Raw genomic sequence first — 27,014 nt, forward strand, 5'->3', positions numbered from 1 at the left:
GTCAATATACAAAACCCAGTGTCTGTCTGTCTTTCTTTCTTTCTTTCTTTCTTTCTTTCTTTCTTTCTTTCTTCTTTCTTTCTTTCTTTCTTTCTTTCTTTCTTTCTTTCTTTCTTTCTTTCTTTTGAGATTTTATTTATTTATTTGACAGAGAGAGACACAGCAAGAGAGAGAACACAAGCAGGGGGAGTGGGAGAGGGAGAAGCAGGCTTCCTGCCAAGCAGGGAGCCCAATGAGGGGCTACATCCCAGGACCCTGGGATCATGACCTGAGCTGAAGGCAGATGCTTAATGACTGAGCCACCCAGGTGCCCCATCTTTCTTTCTTTCTTTTTTTTAAGATGTTATTTTTAAGTAATCTCTACATCCAACATGGAGCTGGAACTCACAACCCGGAGATCAAGGGTCACATGCTCTGCCAACTAAGCCAGCCAGGCGCCCCACAAAATCCAGTTTATTTCTATGAACTGGCAGGACATAATTGGAAATGAAGTAAAAACATAAAAGCAATTTCATTAAGAATAGCATTAACAAACATGAAATACAAATGACTTCCAACAACTATAAACTTTGCTGAAATGAAAGAGTTAAATAAATGGGGGGGGGGCGCCTGGGTAGCTCGGGTGATTGAGCGTCTGACCCTTGGTTTTGGCTCAGGTCATGATCTCAGGGTCCTGAGATGGAGCCCTGCATGGGGCTCCACGCAGCACAGAGTCTGCTTGGGATTCTTTCCCTCTTCCTCTCCCTCCTCCTCTACCTCTCCCCCACCGAGTTTGCACACACGCACACGCTCTCTCTCAAATAAATAAATAAACAAAAAAATAAATAAAATCTTTTTTAAAAAAAGAGTAAATAAGTGGAAAGATGTAATATTCACGACTGGAAGACTCAATATTATTAAGATGTCTATTCTCCTCAAGTTAATCTCTAATTTAACGCAATCCCAATCAAATTTCCAACAGGATTAAGAGATACTAACAGACATTCTAAGATTTGTATGAAAATAGCCAAAACAATTTCAAACAGAAAAACAAAGTTAGAGGAGGACTCAGATGACCTGATTTTAAGACTTACTATTTCTTAGCTCAGGCTGCTATAACAAAATACTCTAAACTGGGTGGCTTATCAACAACAGAAATTTATTTCTCACAATCCTGGAGGCTGGAGGTCAGAGATCGTGATGCCAGCAAGCCCGGGTGAAGGTGAAGGTGAAGGTGCTCTTCCTGGTTGCAGACTGCTGACTTTTCCTTGTGTCCTCGCAGGGCAGAAAGAGCTAGTTAGCTCTCTGGACTTTTTCTTCTTTTTCTTCTTATCTTTGACCCTCTTCACCTCTTTCTCCAATCCTGCATTCCTGGTCTCTGGACCAACAATCTGTTCTTTGTATCTACGAGCTTTTTTTTTTGTTTGGTTGGTTGTTTTGTTTTGTTTTCAATTCCACATATAAGAGGGATCATACAGTATTTGTCTTTGACTTATTTCATTTAGCGTAATGCCCTTGAGGCCCATCAATGTAGTCACAAATGGCAAGATTTCATTCTTTTTAATGATTGAATAACATCCCATTGTACATATACACCACAGTCTTTACCCATTCATCCATCAGTGGATGTTTAAGCTGGTTTCCATAATCTTGGCTTTTGTAAATAATGCTACAGTGAACATGAGACTGCGGATATTTTTTCAGGTTTGTGTTTTTGTTTTCTTTAGATAAACACCCAGAAGCAGAACTGCTGGTTCATATGGTAGTTTAATTTTAAATTTTTGAGGAACCTCCATACTGTTTTCCATGGCGGCTGCACCAATTTCATTCCCACCAACAATGCACAAAGGTCCCCTTTTCTCTACATCCTCACCAACACTTGTTATTGCTTGTCTTTTTGATAATAGCCATTTCTAACAGGTATGAGGTGATACCTCATTGTGATTTTGACTTGCATTTCCCTGATGATTAATGATGTTGAGCATCTTTTCATGTACCTGTTAGCCATCTGTGTGTCTTCTCTGGAAAATATCTATTTAGATCCCATGTCCATTTTGTAATCGATTGCTTTTTGCTATTGAGTTGTATGAGTTCTTTATATATTTTGGATATTAACCCCTTATCAGATACATGATTTTAAATATTTTCTCCCATTCAGTAGGCTGCTTTTTCATTTCTCCCATTTGGATGGTTTCCTTTGCTATGCAGAAGCTTTTTATCATGATGTCATCCCACTTATTTATTTTTGCTTTTGTTGCTTTTTTTCTCTTGTTGTCAAATTAAAAAAATAATTGCCAGGACCTATGTCAAGTTGCTTACTGCCTATGTTTTCTTCTAGGAGTTTCATGATTTCAGTCTTACATTCTTTAATCCATTTTGAGTTAATTTTTGTGTATGGTATAAGAAAGTGGTCCAGTTTCACTCTTTTGCATGTGGCTGTCCAGTTTTCCCAACACCATTTGTTGAAGAGACTATTCTTTTTCCCACTCTATATTCTTGGCTCTTTGTCATAAATTAATTGGCCATATATGCATGAGTTTATTTCTGAGCTCTCTATTTTGTTCTATTGATCTGTGTGTCTGTATTTATGCCAATACCAAACTGTTTTAATTACTATAGCTTTGTAATATAATGTGAAATCAGGAAGCAGGATGCTTTCAGCTCTGTTCTTTTTCTTTTTTTTAAAGATTTTATTTATTTATTTGACAGAGAGAGACACAGCGAGAGAGGGAACACAAGCAGGGGGAGTGGGAAGGGAGAAGCAGGTCTCCTGCTGAGCAGGGAGCCCGATGCAGGGCTTGATCCCAGGACCCTGGGATCATGACCTGAGCCGAAGGCAGACACCCAACGACTGAGCCACCCAGGTGCCCCAGCTCTGTTCTTTTTCAAGATTGCTTTGGCTATTCTGAGTTTTTTGTGGTTCCATACAAATTTTAGGATGGCACACGGCAGGGCAGAAAGAGAGGTAGCTAGCTCTCTGGCTTATTCTCATAAGGGCACTAATTCCATTCACGAGAGCTTTGCCTTCATGACCTAACTACCTCCCAAAGGCCTCACCTCCAAATACCATCTCATTAGGATTAGGGTTACAACATATGAATTTTGAGGGGACACAAACATTCAGTCCACAACACTATACAACAGTAGTCAAGACAGTGAAGTACCAGCATAAGGATATATAAATACATCAGTGGGATAGACCAGGGAGTCCAGAAAGAAACTCACACTTATAACCAATTGATATTTGACAAACATGCCAAAACAACACAATGGAGTAAAGCAAAGTCTTTTCAACAAATGGTACTTGCACAACAGAAATCCATATGGAAAAGAAAAAAAGAAATTTGACTCCTACCTCACATCTCATAGAAAAGGTAATTAGAAGTAAACTGTGGAACACCCATTCACAAAATGCAGCAAAAACAAGGAACAAAATATTGATACATGCAACAACTTAGATGATTCTCCAGGGAATTGTGCTGAGTGAAGAAAAGCCAATCCCAAAAGTTTACATGCTATATGATATGATCTATATATCATTTTTTAAGTGACAACATTTTAGAAATGGAGGACAGAATAGAGGTTTTCAGAAGTTAGGGGGAGAGATAAAGGAGAGAGGTGGGTGTGGCTAAAGGGCAACACAAAGGATCCCTGTGTTCAGGATCCTAACTATGGTGGTGGATACATGAACCTACACAGATGATAAAATTAAAGACACACACACACACACACACACACACACACACACACACGAATACAACTAAAACTCAGAAAATCTGACTAAGACAGGTGGATTGTATCATTGTCAATATCCTGGATGTGATATTAGGCTACAGTTTTACAAAATGTTACCATTGGGGAAACTGGGCCAAATGTACAAATGATTCCATGTTATTCTCACCACTACATGAACCTACAATTATCTCAATAAAAATTTCATTTAGAAAATGAATTTGAGATGGATCATAGGCTTAAATGTAAATTTTTAATAAGTCCTGTCATGATAACTTTTTTATAATTCCTAGGAGAAAATAAAGGGAATATCTTCATGACCTGGGGGTTGGAAATCCTTAGGAAAGGAAAAGATTTCTTCAACATGGCAAAAACCCCCAATAAACATAGAATAAAAACTGACAAATTAAATTTCATCAAATTAAAAATATCTCTGGTCATTAAAGCCATCCTGGTCACATGGAGCTGGCAGATGGGGGCAGGGTGTGGGGGGTTCAGAGGTAGCACCCAGCACTGCCACCCTGATGGAGGAAAACTAATGGAATGGCTCCATCTGGCTGCCAGGGCTGGGGGTAGCCACTGTGAACTTTGCGGGGGAAGCTGCCTCTCAGCGACGGTCCTATGCTGTGAAGAGAGGATGACACCTCAAGCAATAATGGCGTGACTATCAACAAAATTTGGAAGACGTTATCTCTCTCCACCACATTCCTGAAATGTAGGTATTATACTCCCCATTTTAAAGACTAGGAAACTGAGTCTGAGGAAGTTCAAGTAAGGTTCCCAAGCTCACACAGCTTGTAGGTGGTGGGTCCAAGGACCCAAGCCACGTCTGTGAGATTCTAATGTTCCTGGTTCTACTCCTCCTTGCTGCCTTCCTCAGAGCCAGTCATAGTAGGGACACACTGGTATTTATGGAAAAAAGAAACCATAATATCCGGAAGCAGAGAGGTGTCAATATGTATACATTCTTACCAGCTAACATGAAAACTGGAAACTATTTGGTTTTGTGATTTGCTCTTAAAGTGAGTAAGTTCATTGTTGTTGCACACAGTCACGACACAATTCTAAGTGTTTAAATAAAGAAAATGCTCCTGGCATCCAATTTGGATCACAGAAGGGTTTCCCTTGAGTAAACCATCATCTTGTGGTAATAAACATAACTCGCAGGAGAAAGAATAATTTTTGTTTGTTTTTTCAATCTTTCAGACACCAAAACACAGGAGTAACCTCTAAAGTTAGAAGTTTTTGCATTAAACAAAAGCAAAACAAACAAAACACCTTTCTTAGAGCAGGACTTTTGGGCAACGCAATCCAATTACTGATGGATATCATAAAATATGTAAAAGATGGAACTTTCATTAAATCAAGGTGTAAAAAGCTGGGGTGATCCATTTGGGAAAAATTGAGGAGGCTCTATATTGTCCAAACTGTACACTTTTGCAAGTAAAAAGGGTTGCTATTAATAATTGCACAGGACAACATGTATAAAGTCAGGGCGTAAAGACATGTGGTCACCCTAAATTTGTTCTGTGGTTTAATTTGGCAAAGATGTGACTACATTTTATGGTGGAGACCAACCAGTGGTGAGAAATCGAACCCTTTCAAAAAGAACAAAAAGTATTTTTCAGTGTCCTGGCAGTATTTTTTAGTGTCCTGACTTGAATTTTATTTTGGAAATGAAGTTCTAAGGGAGATTTCAAACCATTCAAGAGCATGAGTAACCACCACTCAGTGGCAACAAACATCACTTGCATTTAGTAGACCCAATTTGCAATGCTGTGTCTTACAGACACCCTGTATGGATGTGCCTCAGTTTGCTTATTCATTCACCTATTTAGGACATCTTGGTTATTTCCAATTTGGGGTGATTGTGAATAAATCTGCTATAAACATTACATACAGGTTTTTGTGTATACCTAAGTTTTCCAATCAATTGGATAAACCTGCAGGAGCATCATTGCTGCATCATACAGTAAGACTACATTTAGCTTTCTAAAAAACTGCCAAACTGTCTTCCAAAGTGGCTGTATACCATTTTGGATTCCCACCAGCAATAAATGAGAGTGTCTACTGCTCTGGTGCTCTTCACCAACTTTTGTGAACCAATATTGTCAATTTTGGGGGTTTTAGCCATTCTAATAGGTGTGTAGAAGTATCTCATTATTGCTCTAATTTGTAATCCCTAATTTATTTATGTCTATGATCCATTTTGAGTTAATTTTTGTAAAAGGTGTAAGCTCTGTGTCCAGATCCAATTATTCCAGCACCACTTTTTTGAAAAGACTATCCTTTCTCCATTGACTTTCCTTTGCCCCTTTGTCAAAGATCAGTTGACCACATGAGTATGGGTCTGTTTCTGGGCTCTGTTCTGTTTCTCCCTCTGCCCCTCCCCTCTGCTCATGCTCTTGCTTGCTCTCTCTCTCTCGCAAATGAATAAATAGAAAATCTTAAAAAAAAAAAAAAAAAGCAAGGGGAGCTGCAGAGGGAGAGGAAGCTGAAGGCAGACACTTGATGACTGAGCCACCCAGGCGCCCACCACTCCTTTATTTTTTAACTTATCTGTGTCTTTATATTTAAAGTGAATTTCTTGGGGCAGCTGGCTGGCTCAGTCTGAAGGGCATGCGATTCTTAATTTTGGGGTCATGAATTCGAGCCCCACGTTGGAGGGTAGAGATTACTTAAATAGATAAAACTTAAAAAAAGAAATAAAGTGAATTTCTTATAGACAACACACAGTTGGGCCTTTTTTTTTTTTAATCCATTGACACTCTGTCTTTTAATTGGTATAGACTATTCATGCTATGTTGGTAACTGTTTTCTATTTGCCCCACTTGACTTTCATACATAATTTTGAATTTATAATTGTGTATTCTTTGTTAAAGGGAATCCCTTCAGATCCCTCAACACCCGGAGCCACCCCTGGCTGGCATGCAGTAAGTAACAACAGAAAAGCCGCACACCAGCTCTGGTTGGGCTGGAGGTATGCAGGGCTTCGGGGAGGCAACTGTCCAGTACCTGAGTGCACAGGGTCTCTGCTTGCTGAGTCCAAATGCCCCTGACACTGACAAACGCATCAGCCAGCGAGAGCGTCCCTATAGCACAATTCGGCTTGCAAGGGGGCGGGACTCCCTCCCGCCTTTCTGCGGGCCCGCGGTGGGCGTGGCTTACGTGTACGCTTGTTTATTACCTGGACGACGAGGCCCGCGCTGTGTTGCCCTGACGACCGTGGCTGGGTCTCTGCCGACTAGGTTGGAAACTCGCGGCAACTTGAGGACCGTGTAGCTGTCGAGGGATCGTTCGCGGTGGCTCGGTTTCCCAGGAATATAGTGCAACAGTAGGGATAACAGGGTTCTGTGGCCTTTTCCTGTCCGAATTCCTCGTCAGGCGCTCCGATGCCTGAAGGGCTGCATCGCCGGGCTCCCCCACTCCATGCTGGGAAGGGGCTTTGCCGAAAACCGCCTGGCGAGCCACGACCCTGCGGGCGGCAGGCTCCGCTTCCCACCCCCCACCCCGTGGTGTTCATTTTGCATCGGGGCATTTATTTCGCTGCCACTTATGTTTACCTTAAAGGGACGGGGGCTTTGTCTGAAGGAGGCTCTGGGTTTGCTGGTTTTCGCAGCGGTTTGTCTCCAGGCTGCTGTTGGGAACAGTCAGAACCCGAAGTAACAGGGCTTCTGTCTTCTTTGCAGAGCCATGGGAAGCAAGAAGAAGGAAATTGCCCTGCAGGTAAGCCTCAAGGGGCTCTTGCTTCCAGCACTTGGTTGGGGGTAGGGGTTGAGGAGTGGAAAGAAATGTATAAAAGTGGTATTATTTGCTAGCAGTACGTGACAGACAGTGTTCTCAAACTTGAATATTGTACCCTTCCATCTTAAAGGGGAAAAAAAAACAACAAACTTATCTCGACCCCCAGTGACAATTTTTTTTGTGCCCTTAAATATAAGCAAACATAAAATGGGGTATAAGCTCTTTATGCTTATAGTGCTTATTCAAACATAACCCAAACATGAATTAAAATAAAACTAAAAACGCAAGAAAATATGAACAAGTACAATTCGATACTGACATATTTTTTGTTGAAATATAAACGCGGCTTGCTTCGAGAATATGATGTAGGGTTCTTTTGAGTTTGGGCATGCGTCCGTAACTACATGCTCTCTGGAGACCCAGTTCTCCCACCACTGCTCTTTGCAATCATTTGCTTATTCAACAAATATGTTTTGATATTTTACGTGCTGCACATTGGTTGTATAGAGTGCTTTACTTCATTTGCACCTGGAACAAATGACTCTGTAAGCCCCCATCTGCTTTGATTCCTGATCCCGGACAAGAGGGAGTGTTTTATCATAAGCAGATCATCTGGATGATCTGTAATTTGTGCACATTTTAAAGCAAACTTTACAGTGTCTCATAGTCAGTTCAGCCCATCTGGAAACATGCTCAGGCGCCCCCTGCAGAGTAGAGTGGCAGTGGTCTTGAGACACCTGATTTCTCTTTCATTGTCCTTGGTGGCACCAGCACTTTACATGTGAATTTCCAAAGCCTAATGATTTAAAAGGGGAGAAAGCAATGTCACTGTAAGGGTAGCATGTACTAGGAGAGGGTGGGAAGAGCTTTGGACTGAAGGTCTGAAGACCTGATAGAGTTCTTGACTCTTCTCTTAGTCAACTCGGAGACTTGAGATCAATCACATAACCTCTCTTGCTATAGCTTGCCCATCTGTAGAATGAGTGAACTATCCCTAAGGGCCTTCCAGCACTGGTGCTCTAGTACTCTGGAGTTATGAAACTTTTCATACGTCTTCATTCTGTCTGTAAATAAATTCTAAACACCTGGACTTACTGCTTTGTGAATGATTTCCTCAACCTCCCTGAGACTCCATATCCTTTATGCAAACAGGAAGGATAATACATAGCCTGCGGAGTTATTGCGATGAGACTCCTTTAGGGATTTCAAGGCTGGACTGATTGCTGTCTGTGGTGGCTCTAAGATTTTTGCCCCATATGATTATCTTTTCATCTGTCTATGCCTTGTATCTCCTTTGGGATAATATTTTTTGGTGATTTCACAAAAATGTTATTTCCCAGAGCTCTGAATTCAGTTTGGTACTCCAAGTAAGTACTCCCGATTGCTGAGGGATGTGCATGGAGACATCTGTGTGAACATTGCCTCTCTACCAGGTCAGCTCCTTGAAAGCAGTGCTGTAGGGTTTGCAAGCCCAGGAACCCTGTCCTCTCTTTGACTAAGACTATTTCGGGCTTCTTCTGTGACTGAGACAGAAATCACAGGACATCAAGAGACAATCTGGCCAGAATGTGCCACGCATTCCCCATTCATTCCCGACCAAATGTAGGGCTTAGTGAAGTCCAGACATTTTCCATACTCTCCTGATCCTGGCCCATTCCTAGGAGCGAGATTCTTTAAGTGTTCGGAGTCCCTGCCCCATAGCTGGTGAGGCTTATCCCACGACAGGGGTGTACCACAGAGAGTTGCTACTGACGGACCAATGAGCCACCGGAAGCGACTGTTATGAACCATCTGTCACCTTCTTCAGGACTACAGTTGTGAGCCCAGAATGACGTTGGTCCAACTCTCTTAGATCCCTCAAGGCATCAAGAAGAAGACTCTTCCATTTTTTCTGTTTTTTCATAGAAACAAAAAGTATGGAGATATGATCTCTTTAGAAAGATGGATCTTTAGTAGAAGATTGCAGATGTTACATGTTTCCAGCCCTTTTAAAGGAACAAAGGCCTTAGCATACCTGTATTAAGAATGAGTGATCATTGCCATGGTCTTTTAATTTTTATAGTTTTAAATTAGCCCCACCCAAACTTACTAATTACAAAGTAAAAGAGAATAATTTCACAGTGCAGGAGACTGACAGAGCACCTTAATCAAGTGATCCAAGTGAACATGAACAATAAGGGGCAGATCGAAATTGCGTGTCACCTGATAGGATGCAATGAGAGAACACTCTTCTGCTTCTCTGACACTCCACCCAAACCAATTCCAACGAATCCAAAGATGCACAATGAATGAATTCCAATGAATCTAATCAGGAAACATCAAACACACCCAAACCAAGGGACATTCTACAGAATAACCCTCCCATAGTCGTCAAGAATGACCCTGAGGTCATGAAAATCAAGGAAAGACTGAAGAACTATTCCAGACTGAAAGAGACTAATCTGGTACATGATTCTGACGAGATCCTTTGCTATTCAGGACATTATTGGGATGATTGGTAAAACCTGAATGGGACCTGAAGATGGCAGAGTAATAATATATCAGTGTTTATTTCCTGACTTTGATGGTTGTATTGTGGTATGTAGGATAATGTATTCAGAGATAATGGGATATCAAGTTAGTAATTTAAATCCAAATAATTTCAAAATAATTCAAGTTATTTAATAATTTAAATAATTTCAAATAATTCAAGAAGTTCTTTATACTGTACTTGCAAATCTTCTATAAGTTTGAAATTGTTTCCAAATAAAAACATTATTCAAAAATGTACACTATTAATAATGTGCTATGTATAACATAATATGTATTTCTCCTTAAATTTAATTTATGATGGAAACCAGAATACTTTATAGATAAGAGAAAAATGTGAAGAAATGGCAATAAACTCAACTTATTATTTCTGATGTAGATGTTTGGAAATACGTAAAAAAGATGTGCAAAACTTAGACACCAAAAAGTATGAAACATTGCTAAGAAAATTAAGGAAGATTCAATAAGTGATGAGAAACATAATGTTCATGGACTGGAAGACTCAATGTTGTGAAGATTCAGTTTTTTTCCAAATTGATCCATAGATTCAATGCAATCCCAATTAAAATCTCGAGTTTTTGTAGAAATTGACAAGCTGGTTCTAAAAAAATAGAAATGCAAAGGATCAAGAATAGCCAAACATGTTTGAAAAAGAAGAACAAATATGGAAGCCCCACACTGCCTGATTCCAAGACTTATTATAAAGTTACAGTAATTAAAAGAATATGGTGTTGGCAAAAGAATAGAAAATAGGTCAATGACACAGAAGAGAGTCCAAAATAAACCCATGCTTATGTAGTCAACTGGTTTCAACAAAGGTGCCAAAGCAATTTAATGAGGGAAAAAAAAAATCTTTTCAAGAAGTTTTGCAGAAAAAACTGTACCTCTACATGGAAATAAAACTAACCTCAATCCTTCCCTCACAATACAGGCAAAAATTAATTTCAGATGGCTCATGGACTTAAATGTGAAAGCTTAAATTATAAAGCTTCTAGAAGAAAATGGGAGAGCATCTTTGTGTATATACGTATATATACACACAATCTAATAATAAAAAGGGCAACAATCCAGTAAAGAAAATGGACAGACCAATGGGCACTTCTCAAAGAAGATAAATAAATGGCTGATAAGCACCCTAAATAGTGATTATTTTAATAATAAATACCTCTTTTTATAATTTTAATAATAAGCATTATTTAATAATAATGCTTAACACCATTAGTCATCAGGGAAATGAAATTACAACCACAATGAGATACCACTACATTATCATTAGTGTGGCTAAAATCTAAAAGACTAATATCATTATATTTTGGTAAGAATGTGGAGCAAGCAGGACTCTTATACTTTGCTGATGAAAGTTTAAAATGGTATAATCACTTTAGGAAAAGCACGGGCAGTTTCTTATTAAACTGAACATAACATTTACCCTATGTCCCAGCAATGCCACTCCTAGAGTATTTACTTACTGAAGACAAATGAAAACGTGAGCACAACAAGATTTAACAAGAATGTTCATAAGTGGGGCGCCTGGGTGGCTCAGTTGGTTAAGCATCTGCCTTCGGCTCAGGTCATGATCCCAGGGTCCTCCTCAGCAGGGAGCCTGCTTCTCCCTCTGCCTCTGCCCCTACCCCTGCTCACACAGGCTCTCTCTCTCTTCTCAAATAAATAAAATCTTAAAAAAAAAAAGAGTGTTCATAAGTCGTTATTTGTAATAACCCCAAACTAGAAGTAACCCAAATATCTATCAAGCAAATTATGATATAGTCATACAATGAAATATGCTCAGGAATAAAACTGGACAAACTACTGACACACAACCACACAGATGTATCTCCCAAAATACCCTGGATGGAAGAAGCTAGCACAAAATAATATGTGCTGCACTATGCCATTTATAGGCAGTTTTAGAAAAGACACATCTATTGTGACAGAAAGCAGATCAGTGTTCACCTGGGGTGAGGAGCGGGGCTGACCGGGAGGAGACAGAAGAACTTTCGGGGATGACGGGAAAGTTCTGTATTGTGATAGGGGTGTGGTGACCTGGGTTGTGTGCATTTGCGAAAACTCGGCGAACTGCAACACTTTAGTTCTGTGTATTTCACTGTATATAAATTATATATCTCCAGAATATGTAAAAAGATCAAAATAAAAAACGAATGAATACCTCTCTGTATATGAATCTAGATAAATGTCAAACTGGATTTGAGTGAGAACAAAAATTGCAAAAAGATCTCTATAGTATGATATTATTTATGTACATTTTATGGACACAAAACAATTTTATATATTATTTTTTTGGACGAGCAACAAGAAAAAATTATTTTAAAAAAATGACTGAGATTTTCTTAGGTTAGCAGTTATTCGTGGGGATTGGAGGCAGGAAGAGACAGGAGGAGAAAGGCAGATTGGGGAAAGAAGACAGCTTGAGCTGTATTTGTACCTATTTCAGAGAGGGAGGAAGAGAGGAGGAGGGGAGGGAGGGAGGGAGGAAGTCGGGGGAGAGGGAGAGAGGGAGGGAAGGGAGGTAGCAAGAGGTAGGTAGGTAGGTAGGTATCTGGAGCAAACACATCAAATCCTTTCCCCAACCATGCCCTCAGTAATACAGACTGTTCTTCTTTGATGTTAGGTTAACATCAGCACCCAGGAGCTTTGGGAGGAAATGCTCAGTTCCAAAGGACTAACTGGTAATCTCAGATACGTTTTTAGATCCCTCCTTTTCAAAATTGCTACATGGCATACTGAACCAGGCAGAGAAAAGCTGCAATGAGCACCATTTTCCTATCTTGAGTTTCCTAAATGAAGAACCAGGTCATTTCTTTGTGCGTGTGTATCTATCCAACTTGCACATCTGTTAGTACGTTCAGCTCAGGAAAACAGTCAGTACTGCTGGGTAACAGGGCTCCCTTGTCTCAGAGCTGACTGTCCGACCCAAGGGTTGTTTGGTGTGAAGGAATGAAAACCTCTTCTGACTACCTGAGGCATAAAGGGGAATGTGCCGGAAGGAATATGGGGATCTCTTGGAACTCAGGGACTGGAAGGAGAGCTAGGCATCCCAAGGGGCTGTAACCAGGAACTGCACCGTCATTAAGATCCAGCATAGCCACTGTCCCTTGGGCCTCCTCGTCCCTATCCTCTTGTATGTTATCGATTGCAATTTACTTAGTAGTTTTTAAAAAAATGAACATTTATTTTTTTTTAAAGATTTTATTTATATATTTGAGAGAGCGAGAGAGCACAGAGGGAGGAACAGACTCCCTGCTGAGCAGGGAGCCCGACGCAGGGCTCGATGCCAGGACCCTGAGATCAGGACCTGAGCTGAAGGCAGACACTTAATCAAATGAGCCACCCAGGCGCCCCAAAAATGAACATTTCTTATCCCACAGTTTCTGTGGGGTTGGAATCCAGGTGTTGCTTCACCTCTGGTTTGGGGTGTCTCTGGTTTGGGGTCTCTCACCAGGCTGCAGTTAAGGTGTAAGACAGGGAATGTCAAAGCTCAACTAAAGTCCAATTTGCTTCTAAGCTCGGTCATGTGGCTCTGACAGATCTTAGAAGGTCATTTCCAACTTCATTCACGAGGCTGTTGGCAGGACTCCGGGCCCTGCTGGCTATTGGACAGAGACATCAAGTTCTTGCTATCAATTTCTCCATAAAGCTACTTGCAACACAGTAACTTTCTTCCCCAGAGGAAGGGGGGCAGAGGGGGAGGGAGAGACATATGCAAGTCAAAGTCTTTCTGTAGCTGAATCTGAAAAGTGACATCCCATTGCTTTGCCCTACTCCATTGTTAGAAGCCAGGCACTAGGTCCGGCCTGCCCTCAAGGGCACGGGGTTACATCCCAGGAGGCAGGACTCCCCCCCTGGCCTCTTAGAGGCTGCCTGCCACACCTGCCACTACAGTTCCTTTCTCGTTTCATTGACTGTGCTTAGCTCTGGGCTCCCTTCCTCTCTCTGTATCTGCTCAGTTCTTCTCCCTACAAACACACCTGCTCGGCCAGCTTGTGTCTGCTCTTATCTCTCCCCATGTGTGAACGTGCACACACACACGTGCACACACACCTTTTCATTTTCTCTGCCATTTCTTTCCTCCCCGATGTCTTCTCTGTTTTCCTTTGTAACTCTTGATACACTTCCTCTCCAGTCCTGCTCTCTGCCCCATAACCTGTGAAGTATGCCCTTGCCCCACCACTGCTCAGAGAGCCAGGGACTACGAGGGGAGATAGGAAGCTGAACTATGGGTGCAAATCCTGCAGAGATTGGTAGCTAATTGGGTCCCATTTTTTCCCCAGTGGGGGTGTGAACCTGCTTTCCTTGGTGGGCCCAAACACAGGCCCTTGAGGTCTTCAAAGACTTTTTCCTGGCTTGACCCAAATGCCTTCCTCCCCCATTACACCTCCCTGGTGTATTGAAATCCCCAGGCCCCTCAAGTGTGAAGCTGTTATCCTCAGCGAAACCCGGAGCTTTGTCCTCCATGTGGGTGCCCAGGAGGCCCAAATCTGTCTCCGTCTCTGCAGGTACCTGGTTGCCTTTGAAACCACTGGCCTTAGATTAGATTCTCTTGCTCGAACTGGAAACCCAGCATGTCTAGAACCGAGCTTTCCCGCAAATGATCTCTCCCTGCCACCACCCAGTTCTTTTCCTCTGCCAGGCTCCAAGGTAGAGTCCTTTCCACACCCACGTGACTTTCATCCCCGCCCCCCCCCCTTTCCCTTCCCTTTCAAAGTCTGTGGATTCCTCCCTTCCTTCCCTCCCACCCCCACTAACCCCCTGTGCCTGGCTTCCTCATCCCTCCCATACCCAACTTGGTTCTCACTTTCTCCCTGCAAAACTATGTTGCTTGATGAAACTAACCAACACTCCTGAATCCATGCATCTTGCTTCTTTCCTGGAGTAGTTGAAAGAGCATGCACTCAGACTAACCTGGGTTTAAAACTAGATTCTACTGCTTGAGAATTTAATTTTTCTTTTGTACCTTGGGTTAGTTACTTCACGTCTTTGAACTTCATGTCTTTGAACTTCACACAGTCTAGCACTAGCTGTGTCGTCATGATGGGGCTGGACACGTCCTGCATGTATCTGGTACACATGTGTTGGCTTAGCTTGCTTCGCTTTCCCACAGGCCCTGGGGCCTCGTGCAATCAGACGAGAGGGTTCCCTCAAGCCCTGTCCTGGCACACTCCATAGACTGGGACTGACAAAGAAGAAAGTAGCCAAGTTACCATCTAGGTCTCTATCAGGTACACTTTTCAGGAGAACAATGTTGATTTTATAAAGTAAATAAAACTCTCCTTTACCCAAAGAAGTGGCTTTTAATCTATCAGGGGAAAATGTCAAAACTGTGTTTATTATCAAAGCAGCTAAGAGTTGATTGTGTGCTGACAGGCCGCCTACCGTGACCTCTTTTAGAATAGATAATTTTAGTACAATTCAAATATTTATTGAGGGCTACTCTGTACCAGCCTGGCCGTGAACGTAGCCTGAAATGACTGCAGGTAAAAGATCCGTAAAGAAAACTGTTTTCTACCACACTTATTTCATTCTGTTTAGAATTCAGAATCCTGCAGTTGTAAGAATAAGGGGTGGCTGTGTTTCCATGCTCGACCCTATTCCAAGGGGAGAATAAATCCCTTGAACCATTAAATAACCCTGCAAACAGACGTGCACTGGAGAGGAGTTAGAGTTTGCAGGTATAAATTTTGCCTGACATGGTGAGTGCTAGTGACCGCTGAATGTTCCTGCTTCTTGGTTCCACACAGTTGTTGACGTCTATCAAGGCTGGTGTGGGCCCTGCAAACCCGTGGTGAGCCTCTTCCAGAAGATGAGGATGGAGGTTGGCCTGGACCTTCTGCATTTTGCATTAGTAAGATCCTCTCTCAGCTGAATGTTACACGACACTGTAAAATAATTAAACATTTAAAATCAGGGACAGGAAGCATGAGCTGCCTTTTTTCCAGATCATTGAAAAGGCATCGGTTGTGAAATTTTGGGTCATCAGTTATGGTGCTTTATAGTTTCTTTAGAGATAAAAGATTCCTACCCCACCCCTAGCCCCCGACAGTCACTCTGAGCTCCGGCATCTCTTGACCCTGTGCACAGGGAAGGGGTGCACGTCACCCGACACACGTGCTCCTTCTGGCTCATGAACACTGGGGACTCTGAAGTCTTACTCTCAGAGCACAGAGTTCCAAGATTTTTATGCTGTCCTCCATCATGGGGAATTTCTGGCCAATATTTCCTTGGATGAATGTATGGAAATGGGAATAAATTCCAGAGAAGTGTGCGAGAGACACTCGGATTAGAGGTTCATAGGCGGAACACAGGAGAAAATTCACCCACGCTGACCTCTCAAGGACTCTGCACTTTCTTCATGGGGAGTCAGTTCTGACCCTTCTGGGGAGGGCGTGTGGCAGCAATGCCTGCCCCCGCACAGGGCTTCTCAGACACGGAAGGCAAACTGTGTGTGGAGAGGGGGTGTGTGTGTGTGCACGTGCGTGTGTGTGTGTGCGTGCTGTTTATGGGGTCTATGTGTGTATATGTGCGGTGTGTGTCTGTGTGGGTATTGTCCTGTGTGGTCGCCCACCATCATGCCCCTGCGTCCCCGGCACCCCAGGCCCCTCCTGACAGCTTGTTTTCTCTAGGCAGAAGCAGATTGTCTTGATGTCCTTGAAAAGTACCGAGGGAGGTGTGAGCCGAACTTTCTGTTTTATGCAGTAAGTACATCTGCAGAACCAGACCCAGAACTATTGCAGATCATCAGGGTTCCGCTAGAGGCGTCTCCCTGAAAGTCACCAAGAGGCTTCACTGATCCAAACAAGGGATTGTTTCCTCCTTGACTGCATTTGTTATCTGGGGTAAGGAGAGGCATACTTAAGTCCTGGTAATGCAGGTCCCTGCCTTGAACGGTGGCACGGCTCGCTGGCGGGGAGGCCTGGGATGACACAGCTCCCGAGGGTCACTCTGGACTCAGCAGCCTTCCTGATTGGCTGTACATGGGAAAGAATGGGAGTCACTCAAGAGCGTCTGCTCCTTCTGGCTCATGGACAGAGCACAAGGTTTCAAGATTTCTATCCTCCGCTCTGTAGAGGGAAGCTTTCAGCACACATACTCTAATGGGGTAGACAAGCTCTGCGTTCACTTTTATTTAATCGTAGGATGTGAAGATATGTTTACAGAAATTCAGAAATGAAAGGGACTGTTGAGGAAAACCAAGTAGTTCCGTGTTTTGAAAGATAGTTTGGATGTCTTGGGGTGTGACATCCACGCTCTGGCCCCATGCCCCTCCGGGCCCACTGCCTCACACCTGGCTTCCTAGCTTAGGTCACCAGCCAGGCTCCAAAGGCTTGTGACAGATACGCTATTCCTGACTGCAGCCCGTCCTCATCCAGTCAGGGGAAACTGAGACCTACCCGCCCACCTCTCCTGACAGCCAGGCCAGGGTTGTTCACTTCGGAAACCTGCAGATTCCTGCCCACGGCACTACAAGTATCATGGATTGGAAGCCTATGGCAAACATTATTTGGGTGTTCTTTTTTTTTTTTTTTTTTTTAAACATTTTATTTATTTATTTGAAGAGAGAGACACAGCGAGAGAGGGAACACAAGCAGGGGGAGTGGCAGAGGGAGAAGCAGGCTTCCCGCAGAGCAGGGAGCCCGATGCGGGGCTCGATCCCAGGACCCCAGGATCATGACCTGAGCCGAAGGCAGACGCTTAATGACTGAGCCACCCAGGTGCCCCTTGGGTGTTGATTCTTGACAGAAGACTGGAGTTAGATGCTGAAACATGGGTGAGGATGGAGGGAGAAGTGGGAAGGAGCCAAAGTGACAGTGGGCCACAGGCGCAGAAATGCGATCGCTGCCACAGGGGTTCGCTTGCTTGAGCCTGTAGTGATGAAGGCATAAATCACACTAGACTGTGTGGGAGCAGGTGCCAAGGCGGCGGGCTCCATCACAGCCTCTCACCCTGTGGTGGGCCCCCTGCGGGGCGGGGTGGGAACGGGGGAGGGCCCACTCTCCACCAGCTTCTGTGAGTAATAGGCAGAGACTGACTGCTGGGAAGGTTAAAGCCGAGACTCAGTGGCCCCAAACACCATCTCCACTGTGAATGAAGTCTCCTCTGACCCCCCCGGACGGAACTGGGAATCCATTCTTGCCCTGAATGCCAAGCATCCTGTATGTTCCCCCTCTTAAAGTGATGATCTTACTCTATTGTAATTGTTTCTTTGATATGACCACCTCTCTCCCCACTTGGCTTCCCGTTCCCTGAAGCAGGCAACTCTGGCTTTTCATGGTGACTGTTCATATTCTTTGCCTCTGTCTTGGGGCTTGGCAGAGTAAGCGCTCAATAGGTATTTGTCAAGTGGACGAGCCATGTCTAGGCCACCCTTAGTCACCCACAACTTCGTTGCCCTGCTCCTCCCTTAACTAACTCCCTGTTTCCCTGGAGGCAGCTCTGAAAGGAGAGGCATGGGATAGAAGGCAGAGCAGTGGATGGCGGCCTCGGCCTTGGGCACACGCCTAAGCAAAGCTCTTGGACACTCGCTGGCCCTTCAAAGAGATGAAGATCTGTGAAGAAGAGTTCAAGCGGTTTGGGTAGCGCGTGTGTTCTGTGTTCTAGGGGGGAGAACTGGTGGCGGTGGTGAGAGGAGCCAACGCCCCGCTGCTGCAGAAAACCATCCGAGAGCAGCTGGAGGCTGAGAAGAAGGTGCTGGCCGAAGGCCGCGAGCGAAAAGTGGTAAGGAGTGCTTCCACCAGCGCCGAGCTCGGTGTCTCCCGGTCCCACCAATCTTCCTGGAGCGCTCAGTGGCAAGTGCCATTAAATGCCCACCCGAGGGCTCGGGGAGGCAGTGCCCACTAGGACATACATGCATTTTATTTTGGATTTTATTTATTTGACAGAGAGAGAGACAGTGAGAGAGGGAACACAAGCAGGGGGAGTGGGAGAGGGAGAAGCAGGCTTCCCTCTGAGCAGGGAGCCCGATGCGGGGCTTGATCCCAGGACCCTGGGATCATGACCTGAGCCAAAGGCTGATGCTTAACCGACTGAGCCACCCAGGCGTCCCATACATGCATTTTAAAAACTCATTTTAAAAAGTCGCCCCCTTCATCCAGAGCACTTGAACTTCTCTTATCCATTTCCCGTTCATCCCCTGCTTCAATTCTTAACAGGGGTTTCTGGAACCCTGACAATATGTTCAGAAATGAAGATAAAGTTATGGAGTAGAGTAGTGGGTAGAAGTCAGCCTCACCGTGAGCTCTCTCCTGGTGATCTGCCCTCGCCTCCCATACCTGAAAGTTTTACTTGTGATCCCCGAGGGATCGTTTAATTTAGAAATTAAGCCCTGTCATTCACACGAGCAATAGGATCAGCATGGCTTGTGATTTTGATAAATTATTTCTATGACAGCATCGACTACAAGTTTCTCACAAAAATTTGGCTGCCATTGAACACTGACACCACCTCAGATAGAGAGAGGCATTGCCTGGTGCTTTGAGCTTCTGTCCAATGAGCCTTACGTTGTTCAGTATTCATTGTTCAAGTTTTCATATTCACTTCCAAATAGTGAAGCCCTGTTTTTATAGAATGGCTTAGAATCCATATTTTTCTCCGAAAATCACACCTGCTTGTGCCCCCTCCAGGGGGAGATGATGTCTGTCTTCACGACTAACGTTGCCCGGGGGAGCCAGTTGATAAGTATCTCCTTGTATGTCACTTCTTCCTTTGTCTTCTGGCCAACTCCCTACTTCATCTTTTCTACTTGATGTTTGTGGAAATGGGCCGAATCTAAACCTTAAAGTCAGCATGGATTTCCTTGTCTTCGAACACCCTCACCTCCACCGTCATCCGGCTGCTAAAAAGGATCTTGTAAAGTTTCCAAGGCTGATGCTCTTGACCCCCTTTTCTTGGCTCTGCATTTCAGGCCTTTGCTTTTTTTTTTTTTTTTTTTTGGCTTCTGTCGGTTGCTGGAGGTCTTTGTGGTAATTTTAATTAGCTAACTACTTTCTGTTCATGACCCATGTGTTGCTCTAGATTAGAGACGAGGCTCTGTCTGATGAAGATGGATGCCTCTCCCATGACAAGGACAATGGTGAAGATGTGGATGTGGGTGAGTATAGAACCAGTAAGCAAGACAAAAAGGCAAAGCATATGAGTCATCAGTGATTTGGGCAATCTGAACTCTGGGAAGATTAACCGTGAAACATTCGGTTTCCAGTCACCGGACTTCAAACATACTGTGCCCAATCTCCCTTCTGCCCTTTCTTGACATTGTAGGTACTTTTTGCAGCTTTCTGATCATGCTCAAGTATCACAAGTATGACTTTCAGGGCTATTACCCCACATTAGGAAAAGCCCCACTTAATAAAAAGGAAGGTAGAATTTCAAGTAATGATGCTGATGTTTCCTTAGTCTTCATTTGAGCTAAAGAGCTCATTTCTTTTTTTCACCTTTTTCTGAAGCGTCCAAAAGTCAGGAGTCCTGGGCGTCATAGTTCTTCCTGAACCTTTACTATGGGAAGAACAACTTGACCTGACAGCAGGGAAGCCAGAAGTTAGAAGGTGGCTTGTGACAGTAACTGAGACTCTAGGGGAAACCAGCATTAAGTTCAGGAACCGAGTTGGAAGGAGAAGGAAGATTTTTATTATTGTGTGAAGCAGAGAGGCTGTTTATTCGTGGGGGGATAATGAGGACTGTTTGAGTTTGGATTCTAACAAGGAAAGAGGCACAGTTCAGAGAGCAAAAACACTTCACGTGTGAAAAAATCAGTGTTCTGTCCTCTGCAGGAAACATTTGTTACCTCCTTTTTTGGATGATCTCCTCTTCCCTCCTTCATTATCTCCTCTCAAATCAAGTCTCTCCACCTAGAAAATAACCTAAAAGCCTGCCCTTGCCCTTAGCCTTCCTTCCCTCCATGCCTGAACTTCCTGAGCTCCCATACTCCTTGGGCACCCCTCACCTTCGGCTCCTGCCCGACCTGCTCCCTGGTGCTCATGGGGCACCACTGACCTTGGTGGCCAAATCCAACACACAGTGTCCAGTCATATCCTACAGCCTCTGAGGACTTGGATGATGTTGACGGTGCCTTCCTTCTCCAAACCCTCGTCTCTTTTGGTTTCTGAGATGTCATGACCTTTCTCGTTTTCCTTCTACGTCTCTGGCCTCTCCACAGCCTCCCCTTCATTGGCCTTTTCTCATTTGCTCCCCTTTCAAGCTGGAATTCTCTGGGCCCTGATCTGGCCTCTTCTCTTCTCACCCCGCGCCTCTAGGGGTTCTCATTAATGGGTCAACGTATAAGGGATTTCATTTTAAGAGTCCCTTAAAGACTAAGGATTCATGGGACATTAGAAATAAGAAAAATGGATAGATTTGTTGCTTAAAATGATTCACATTTTTGCAGTACACAAGTTTTTGAGATTTTCAGAGTAGGAAGTTCTCCTCAAACGCAGATGTTGTCATGTTTCATTGCCACACAACTGATGTAAAGGTTGAAAACAGAAAATAGGCTATGGGGGGTACAGAGTCTGTGGAGAGTGTAGGAAGCTCACCAAGGCCAAGCTGATACAAACAGGAGTACAGTAGGGCTGGGCTTATGGACTGGACACCACGCCCCCTACAGGCCTGAGCAGGGACTACAATCACGTGCCACCTCCCGCGTCACCAGAGCTGATTGGACCTATGGGCACTGACCAAAGGACAGCCATCAGGACACTGTTCAGGGAGCTTTGACTGGTACCTTGGCTCCACACAACGAACTGGCCAGTCTGATCTTCTCTCAGGAGAACGTGCTGGTGCTGAAAAGTCATACAGATTCAGGGCCTGGGGCAGTCATTACTGCCCATATGCCAGAAAAGTTAAAAAGAAGCTCTGGCGAAGGAGCCAGTGGAGTAAGAGAACAGAGTAGACAGCAGCTAGAGGCTCGGAGTCAGGGGAGGTGACAGGAAGGCACGAGAGAGGCCAGGCCCGTGTTGCCTCTGTTCCAGCTCTCCCCAGCTCCAAGCTGACTCTTCCAGTTGTTGCTGGAGCTCTGCTCCTGAGTAGTCTCTGATCTCCTCCCTGCTCTCCCTCCCCACCCCTACCCCAGCTTCATCAGGGAAGACCTGCACCTTGGCCATCATTAAGCCAGACGCAGTGGTCCACGGAAAGACTGATGAGATTATTATGAAGGTAAGAGAGACAACGCTTCCCGGACAGACTGCCCTCATGTCTCCTCTGCTGGAAAAGCAGGGGCGGGGCATCAAACAACAGTGTGCTAGTGGGAAAAGGAGGCTTCTGAGGAGCTCCAACCAAATTCTAGTTAAGTCAACGAAACATTTTAAATCCGTTTGGGACAGATACGATGAGGATGAGGGTCTTCGCTGCTTTTAATGTTATCTTTCCCATTATCTTTTACTTTTCAGCACATTTGAATGTGGATTTGGGCTTGATTTACCCTTTCACAACATATGTATATTTTACAGATCCACAAAGCCGGTTTTGACATTTTAGCAAATGAAGAGAGAACCATGACAGAGGCAGAAATGCAACTTTTCTATCAACACAAAGCTGGGGAGGTCAGCTCATCTGCTTCCACATGTCCGACACACTCTCATTTCTTTCTCTTTCTCCAACATTATGTTTATAGATTGATGTTAGTTTGGGAGAAAATCGAGTATTACGAAGAACAAGAACATGAACAGCAAGAAGGCCGTGAATTTGCTCTCAGAATAATGATTATAGTGTGTATCAAGTAAAAAGTTCTTTGGTTGCAAGAAGAGATTTTGATTCTAACTTAAGTAATGACATAAAGAATTTATTGGAAGGATACTCCATAGCTCCCAGAACTGAAGAAGATAGTTGAAGGAGTTGAACAAGAAGGTGTTGGGGAGAAGAACCAAAACAGTTGGGGTGCCTGGGTGGCTCAGTCGTTAAGCGTCTGCCTTCGGCTCAGGTCATGATCCCAGGGTCCTGGGATCGAGCCCCACATCGGGCTCCCTGCTCCGTGGGAAGCCTGCTTCTCCCTCTCCTACTCCCCCTGCTTATGTTCCCTCTCTTGCTGTGTCTCTCTCTGTCAAATAAATAAAATCTTAAAAAAAAAAAAAAAGAACCAAGACAGTTGTAGGGACCTTAGGAGCAGAATCCCATGAACAGTCACTTTAGGTGCTGCTGTTGGACAGCTCAGATTCAACCACTTTCCACGTGCTTCTGCTTCTGACTCCCCTACTTGGGACGGAGGCCTAGTGGACCTAGCTTGGTCATAGCCCCACCTCTCAGGTGAGGTGTGTGTGTTTGGTGGGGTTGGAGGGGATGGAGGGGCATCATGGTTGTCAGCCAGACTAGGCCAAGTGAAATGGGGAAGGGCTACTCCCCAAAGGAAAACCAGAGTACTGCTACTTGAGGCAGCAGGAAGGGTTGCAAGGCCTTGCAAAAAATAAGTCTTAGCTACATCGCACCCCATGGTTACCCAGCATCCACATGGTTTCCACACACGTCCCTACCTAACTTGTTATAGTCTCTCACCCAACCCTAAACAAGTCAATTCAAAGCCTCATTTTCCTGCCTTTGCCTTTATCTGGGTTCTCTGCGTGTGGCTGGTCATCACCACCACCCCTCCCTGGGCCCTCCATGGGCATGCTGGCCTGTGGCAAGGCTGCTCACTGAGCCCCTCCCTTCCTGAGGGTGGGATGGGCCCGCTGACCCACTATAGGCCCCAGGACCCCTGCCCTGGGTCACCGTTTCCTCTCCCTGTGCTAGGAGGCATTTGAGAAGCTGGTACATCACATGTGCAGTGGACCGAGCCACCTCCTGATCCTCACCAGGCCTGAGGGCACGGAGGACGTGACCGCTGCCTGGCGAACGCTCATGGGGCCCTGTGACCCTGATGTGGCAAGGAGGGAGCAGCCTGACAGGTGATGTTACCAGCTGTGTTCTTTTCATTTATCTCAAAACCTAGGAAGCCAAGAGCCCTGCTCTATATTCAGCCCCAAATCCCCCTTTTATGTATATTTGGAGAGACTCTGACCTCTTTGTTATCTATTTGAGGAGGCCCTGCTATCTTCACCCTCTGATCCAGTCCTACAGTTAAGAGGGTTCCATAGTGTGGTCCCAGAAAACACATGCAACACTCATCCAGGAAATATGGATTGCAGGGCCCTGGTAAAGTCTGCCAAGTCAGAGACTCTGGGCAGGGCCTAGGGATCTGCATTGTAGACTCAACTCTCTCCACTCTCCTCCCCACCCAGGGTGTTCTGAGGCCCCCTAGAGTCTGAGCACCTGGTTCTGCACTCTGCACTAGGCTGCCTTGGCCCTGTATTTAGCCTGGCATCGCCAATGCCAAATTCACTGTGTCTTGCCTTTGAAGCTGAGAGAGCCCCAGCCACCAGGAAAGAAATGAGCAAGAGACTAAGTAACTGCAGTTGTACCCTGCAGTTGTAGGGGGCCAGAACATTCATACGTGGGACTAGTAAGACAGCCTAGGGTTCAGATCCTAGCTAACCACATACTCGGATAAGTCCTTTCTCTGAGCCTCAGTTCTCTTATCTGTAAAATGGGGTTATGACACCTATCCTGGGATGCCACTGAGTGTTGTTAAGAGCACTTCCTAGGGCCATGCATTAATCTCTCTGTGCCTCAGTGTCTTCATCTGAAAAATGGGTACTACAATGCCTCAGACATTGATGTGAGGATTAAATGAACATATGTACTTACGTATGTATGTGTATATATGTATATATACATATGAAACACTTGGAACAGTGCTTGACACAAAGGAAGCCCTGGCAATATTAGTATTATCTTATGCTGTTATTGAGGAATTAATGATGCACACCCTCGAGCTCCTGGCAGGGTGCTAGTCCCTGGTAGTGATAGCAACAGAATGGGAGCTCCCGAGCTTGCGCCGTGACTCGTGCGTATTTAAACTGAGAATCATGACAGAGTGTCCTTCACAGAGCTGTGGTGCAAATGAAACGGGATCATGTATGTGAAGTACCTGGCAACCTGCCCAGAACACCCAACATCACGATGGAATAGATGTCAGCTACTGTCCTTGTTGTTCTTGGCATTTCCAACGGAGAGAAAGCCATTTCACAGAAACGCGGGGTGCTGACTGGTTGCTGGTGCCCATGTTGCCGGAGAGCAAAATGTTTCTTTGCAAATGAAACGATTGTTTCTTGTGCATTTTACCTATGTTCGCAGTCTCCGTGCTCAGTTCGGCACAGAAATGCCCTTTAACGCAGTCCATGGAAGCCAGGACAGAGACGCCGCCAGCCGGGAACTGGCATTGCTCTTCCCCACGTTTAAGTTTTCAGACGAAGTTCTAGAAGCCTCTCTGGGTAAGTCATCAAGGCCGTTTTGGTTCTTTATTAAATCTGCAGTGAGTATTTGGCGGGGGTTGATAATAACTATGTGGTAACTGAGTCTTCAATCTAAGAAGGTCCTATTTGAAAAAGAGGGGCCATTATATAACTTTAGTAGCAGTCCTGATCTGTTTTGTGTTTTCACAGAGTAATGATGTTGCTTTTTAATACTTCATTACCTTTTTTTTTTTTTTTTCTGCATTCTTACTTTGGAGTCATATTTTCATTGCAAAGTTACTTTGCATTTTCTTGTGGAAACCACTGGGAAAATGTAACTAGCTTTCTAGAACCCTGCTTCAAAGCCACTTAGAGGCCAGAGGTCACTTCCTCACTTCCTCTGTGCTTCACACACCCCACGCCAGGCCCTTGGTGGGGCTGCTGGGCAGTGGAACATTATACAAAAGGGCCCTGAGCCTGCTGTGACTCTTGTATCCCTCAGCCCCCACATTTTGGGAAAAGTGTGCTAGGTCATCTCCACCTCCAAATCTGGGTGAGAAACCCAAGGGGTCCAGAGTGCATGTGACTTACCCCACTCCACAAGTAGAACTAGGCCTGGCCTATGATGCTCCTGCTGCCGAGTTGGGTATCCGTGGTCTGAGCTTGAGGTGAGGTGGGAGGGGCCAGGGGGTGAGTATCCTGGGAAAAAGCAAAGGATGTGAGGGTGGGATTCCTGGGAGAAGGCTGCATGTAGATCTGAAATGGTAACAACACACTTGTGCACAAATGTTTGGGTTTTAATCAATATATTTACCTAAATGTTTGCTATGTTCACAGTCTCCTCAAGATCTGAATCCAGCTGAGTAAGAATAGGTGGCCTGAGGGCAATGGAAGATGGCACAGGAGCTGGCCCATGCCGGCCCTCATTTAATCCTTGTGGCTGCCTGCTGCCAGCTGAGGGGCAAGCTGGGTGCAGCGGTGGGGTGTAGAGTAGAGAGAACATGGGAAGTGTGGCATTATAGGCATCAAAAAGACCTAGTTTGACTCATGCAAGTGTGTGCTGTGGTTCTTCAAAGCCATTCCCCTGCTGGGAGGAAATCTCACTCTGGTGACCAGGGCCCGCTTTCCTCGAGGGACCTGCCCTCAGAGAGCGCCCCTGATGCATTTCCTTATGTGTCCAGGGTCATGGCACATCTTCATCCTTTGGGGGGCGATTGGAGACAAGTAGAATAACTCATGGCCAAGTCTGGGGAAGGAGGAGAGTGGCCTGGCTGGGGAATACTCATCGGAGCTACTGAGCAGAGTGTTGGGAGATCCCGAGCCTGACATTTGGGCCCCAGGTGATAATGAGCAAAGGGGACAGTTCCACAGGGGTCTGAGCCCAGACACATTCCAGGGATAAATACCCAGCCTCCTGAGAGCATGATTCTGAAGCAGGCTTGTCGGGGTGCTGATGTGCTGCTCATTTGTTTCATGTGTCAGTCCTCCTCAGTTGTCAGGAGCACAGTGTGCTTCCAACTTACCCATCACTGTCTCTGCTAAGGGTCAGGGCTCAAGGGCACTGGAGACAAGACCATCCTGGGTTTGAATCCTGGCTCCGCTAGTTGTCAGCTGAATAGCCTTGGGAAAGTTACCTTTCTGGGCCCCAGGTCCCTCATCTGTGAAATGGAGATATTGACAGACCCATTATTAGCCCCGTATGACAGACCCATTATTAGCCCCATAATAACATCTCCACAACAGGGATCTTCCTCACAGGGCTGT

General features: G+C 44.8%; 1 protein-coding gene and 2 long non-coding RNA genes across 17 annotated transcripts in view; 1 reads left to right on the forward strand and 2 right to left on the reverse strand.

Annotated features, from left to right (window-relative positions):
* Positions 1-27,014, forward strand: part of NME9 (NME/NM23 family member 9) — a 38,921-nt gene that overhangs the window by 11,232 nt on the left and 675 nt on the right. For 5 of the 14 annotated variants that reach the window (XM_078071336.1, XM_036092173.2, XM_036092175.2 and 2 more), the window contains 11 exons: positions 6,594-6,644; positions 7,401-7,437; positions 12,614-12,671; positions 15,741-15,844; positions 16,623-16,694; positions 18,598-18,714; positions 20,011-20,086; positions 22,061-22,143; positions 22,437-22,529; positions 23,710-23,864; positions 25,153-25,289. In XM_078071336.1, the coding sequence (XP_077927462.1) occupies positions 6,594-6,644; positions 7,401-7,437; positions 12,614-12,671; positions 15,741-15,844; positions 16,623-16,694; positions 18,598-18,714; positions 20,011-20,086; positions 22,061-22,143; positions 22,437-22,529; positions 23,710-23,864; positions 25,153-25,289 (983 nt within the window). Of the gene's footprint in view, positions 1-6,593; positions 6,645-6,866; positions 7,046-7,400; positions 7,438-12,611; positions 12,672-15,103; positions 15,222-15,740; positions 15,845-16,622; positions 16,695-18,597; positions 18,715-20,010; positions 20,087-22,060; positions 22,144-22,436; positions 22,530-23,709; positions 23,865-25,152; positions 25,290-27,014 lie in introns of those variants that run through there. The other 9 variants (XM_036092177.2, XM_078071361.1, XM_036092170.2 and 6 more) reach the window with 8 other exon arrangements.
* Positions 13,216-17,520, reverse strand: LOC118535686 (uncharacterized). Its single transcript, XR_013447406.1, has 3 exons — positions 16,852-17,520; positions 14,957-15,878; positions 13,216-13,592 (listed from the first exon to the last, which is right to left on the reverse strand). It is a non-coding gene; the product is annotated as an uncharacterized LOC118535686 (long non-coding RNA).
* Positions 20,597-26,917, reverse strand: LOC144381663 (uncharacterized). 2 transcript variants are annotated; one of them, XR_013447402.1, is made up of 3 exons: positions 26,774-26,917; positions 25,842-25,949; positions 20,597-25,393 (listed from the first exon to the last, which is right to left on the reverse strand). It is a non-coding gene; the product is annotated as an uncharacterized LOC144381663 (long non-coding RNA). The 2 variants fall into 2 exon arrangements; XR_013447403.1 differs by having other exon boundaries at positions 26,065-26,917.

Source organism: Halichoerus grypus, chromosome 1 (assembly GCF_964656455.1).
Source record: "Halichoerus grypus chromosome 1, mHalGry1.hap1.1, whole genome shotgun sequence".
Taxonomy (NCBI): Eukaryota; Metazoa; Chordata; class Mammalia; order Carnivora; family Phocidae; genus Halichoerus; species Halichoerus grypus.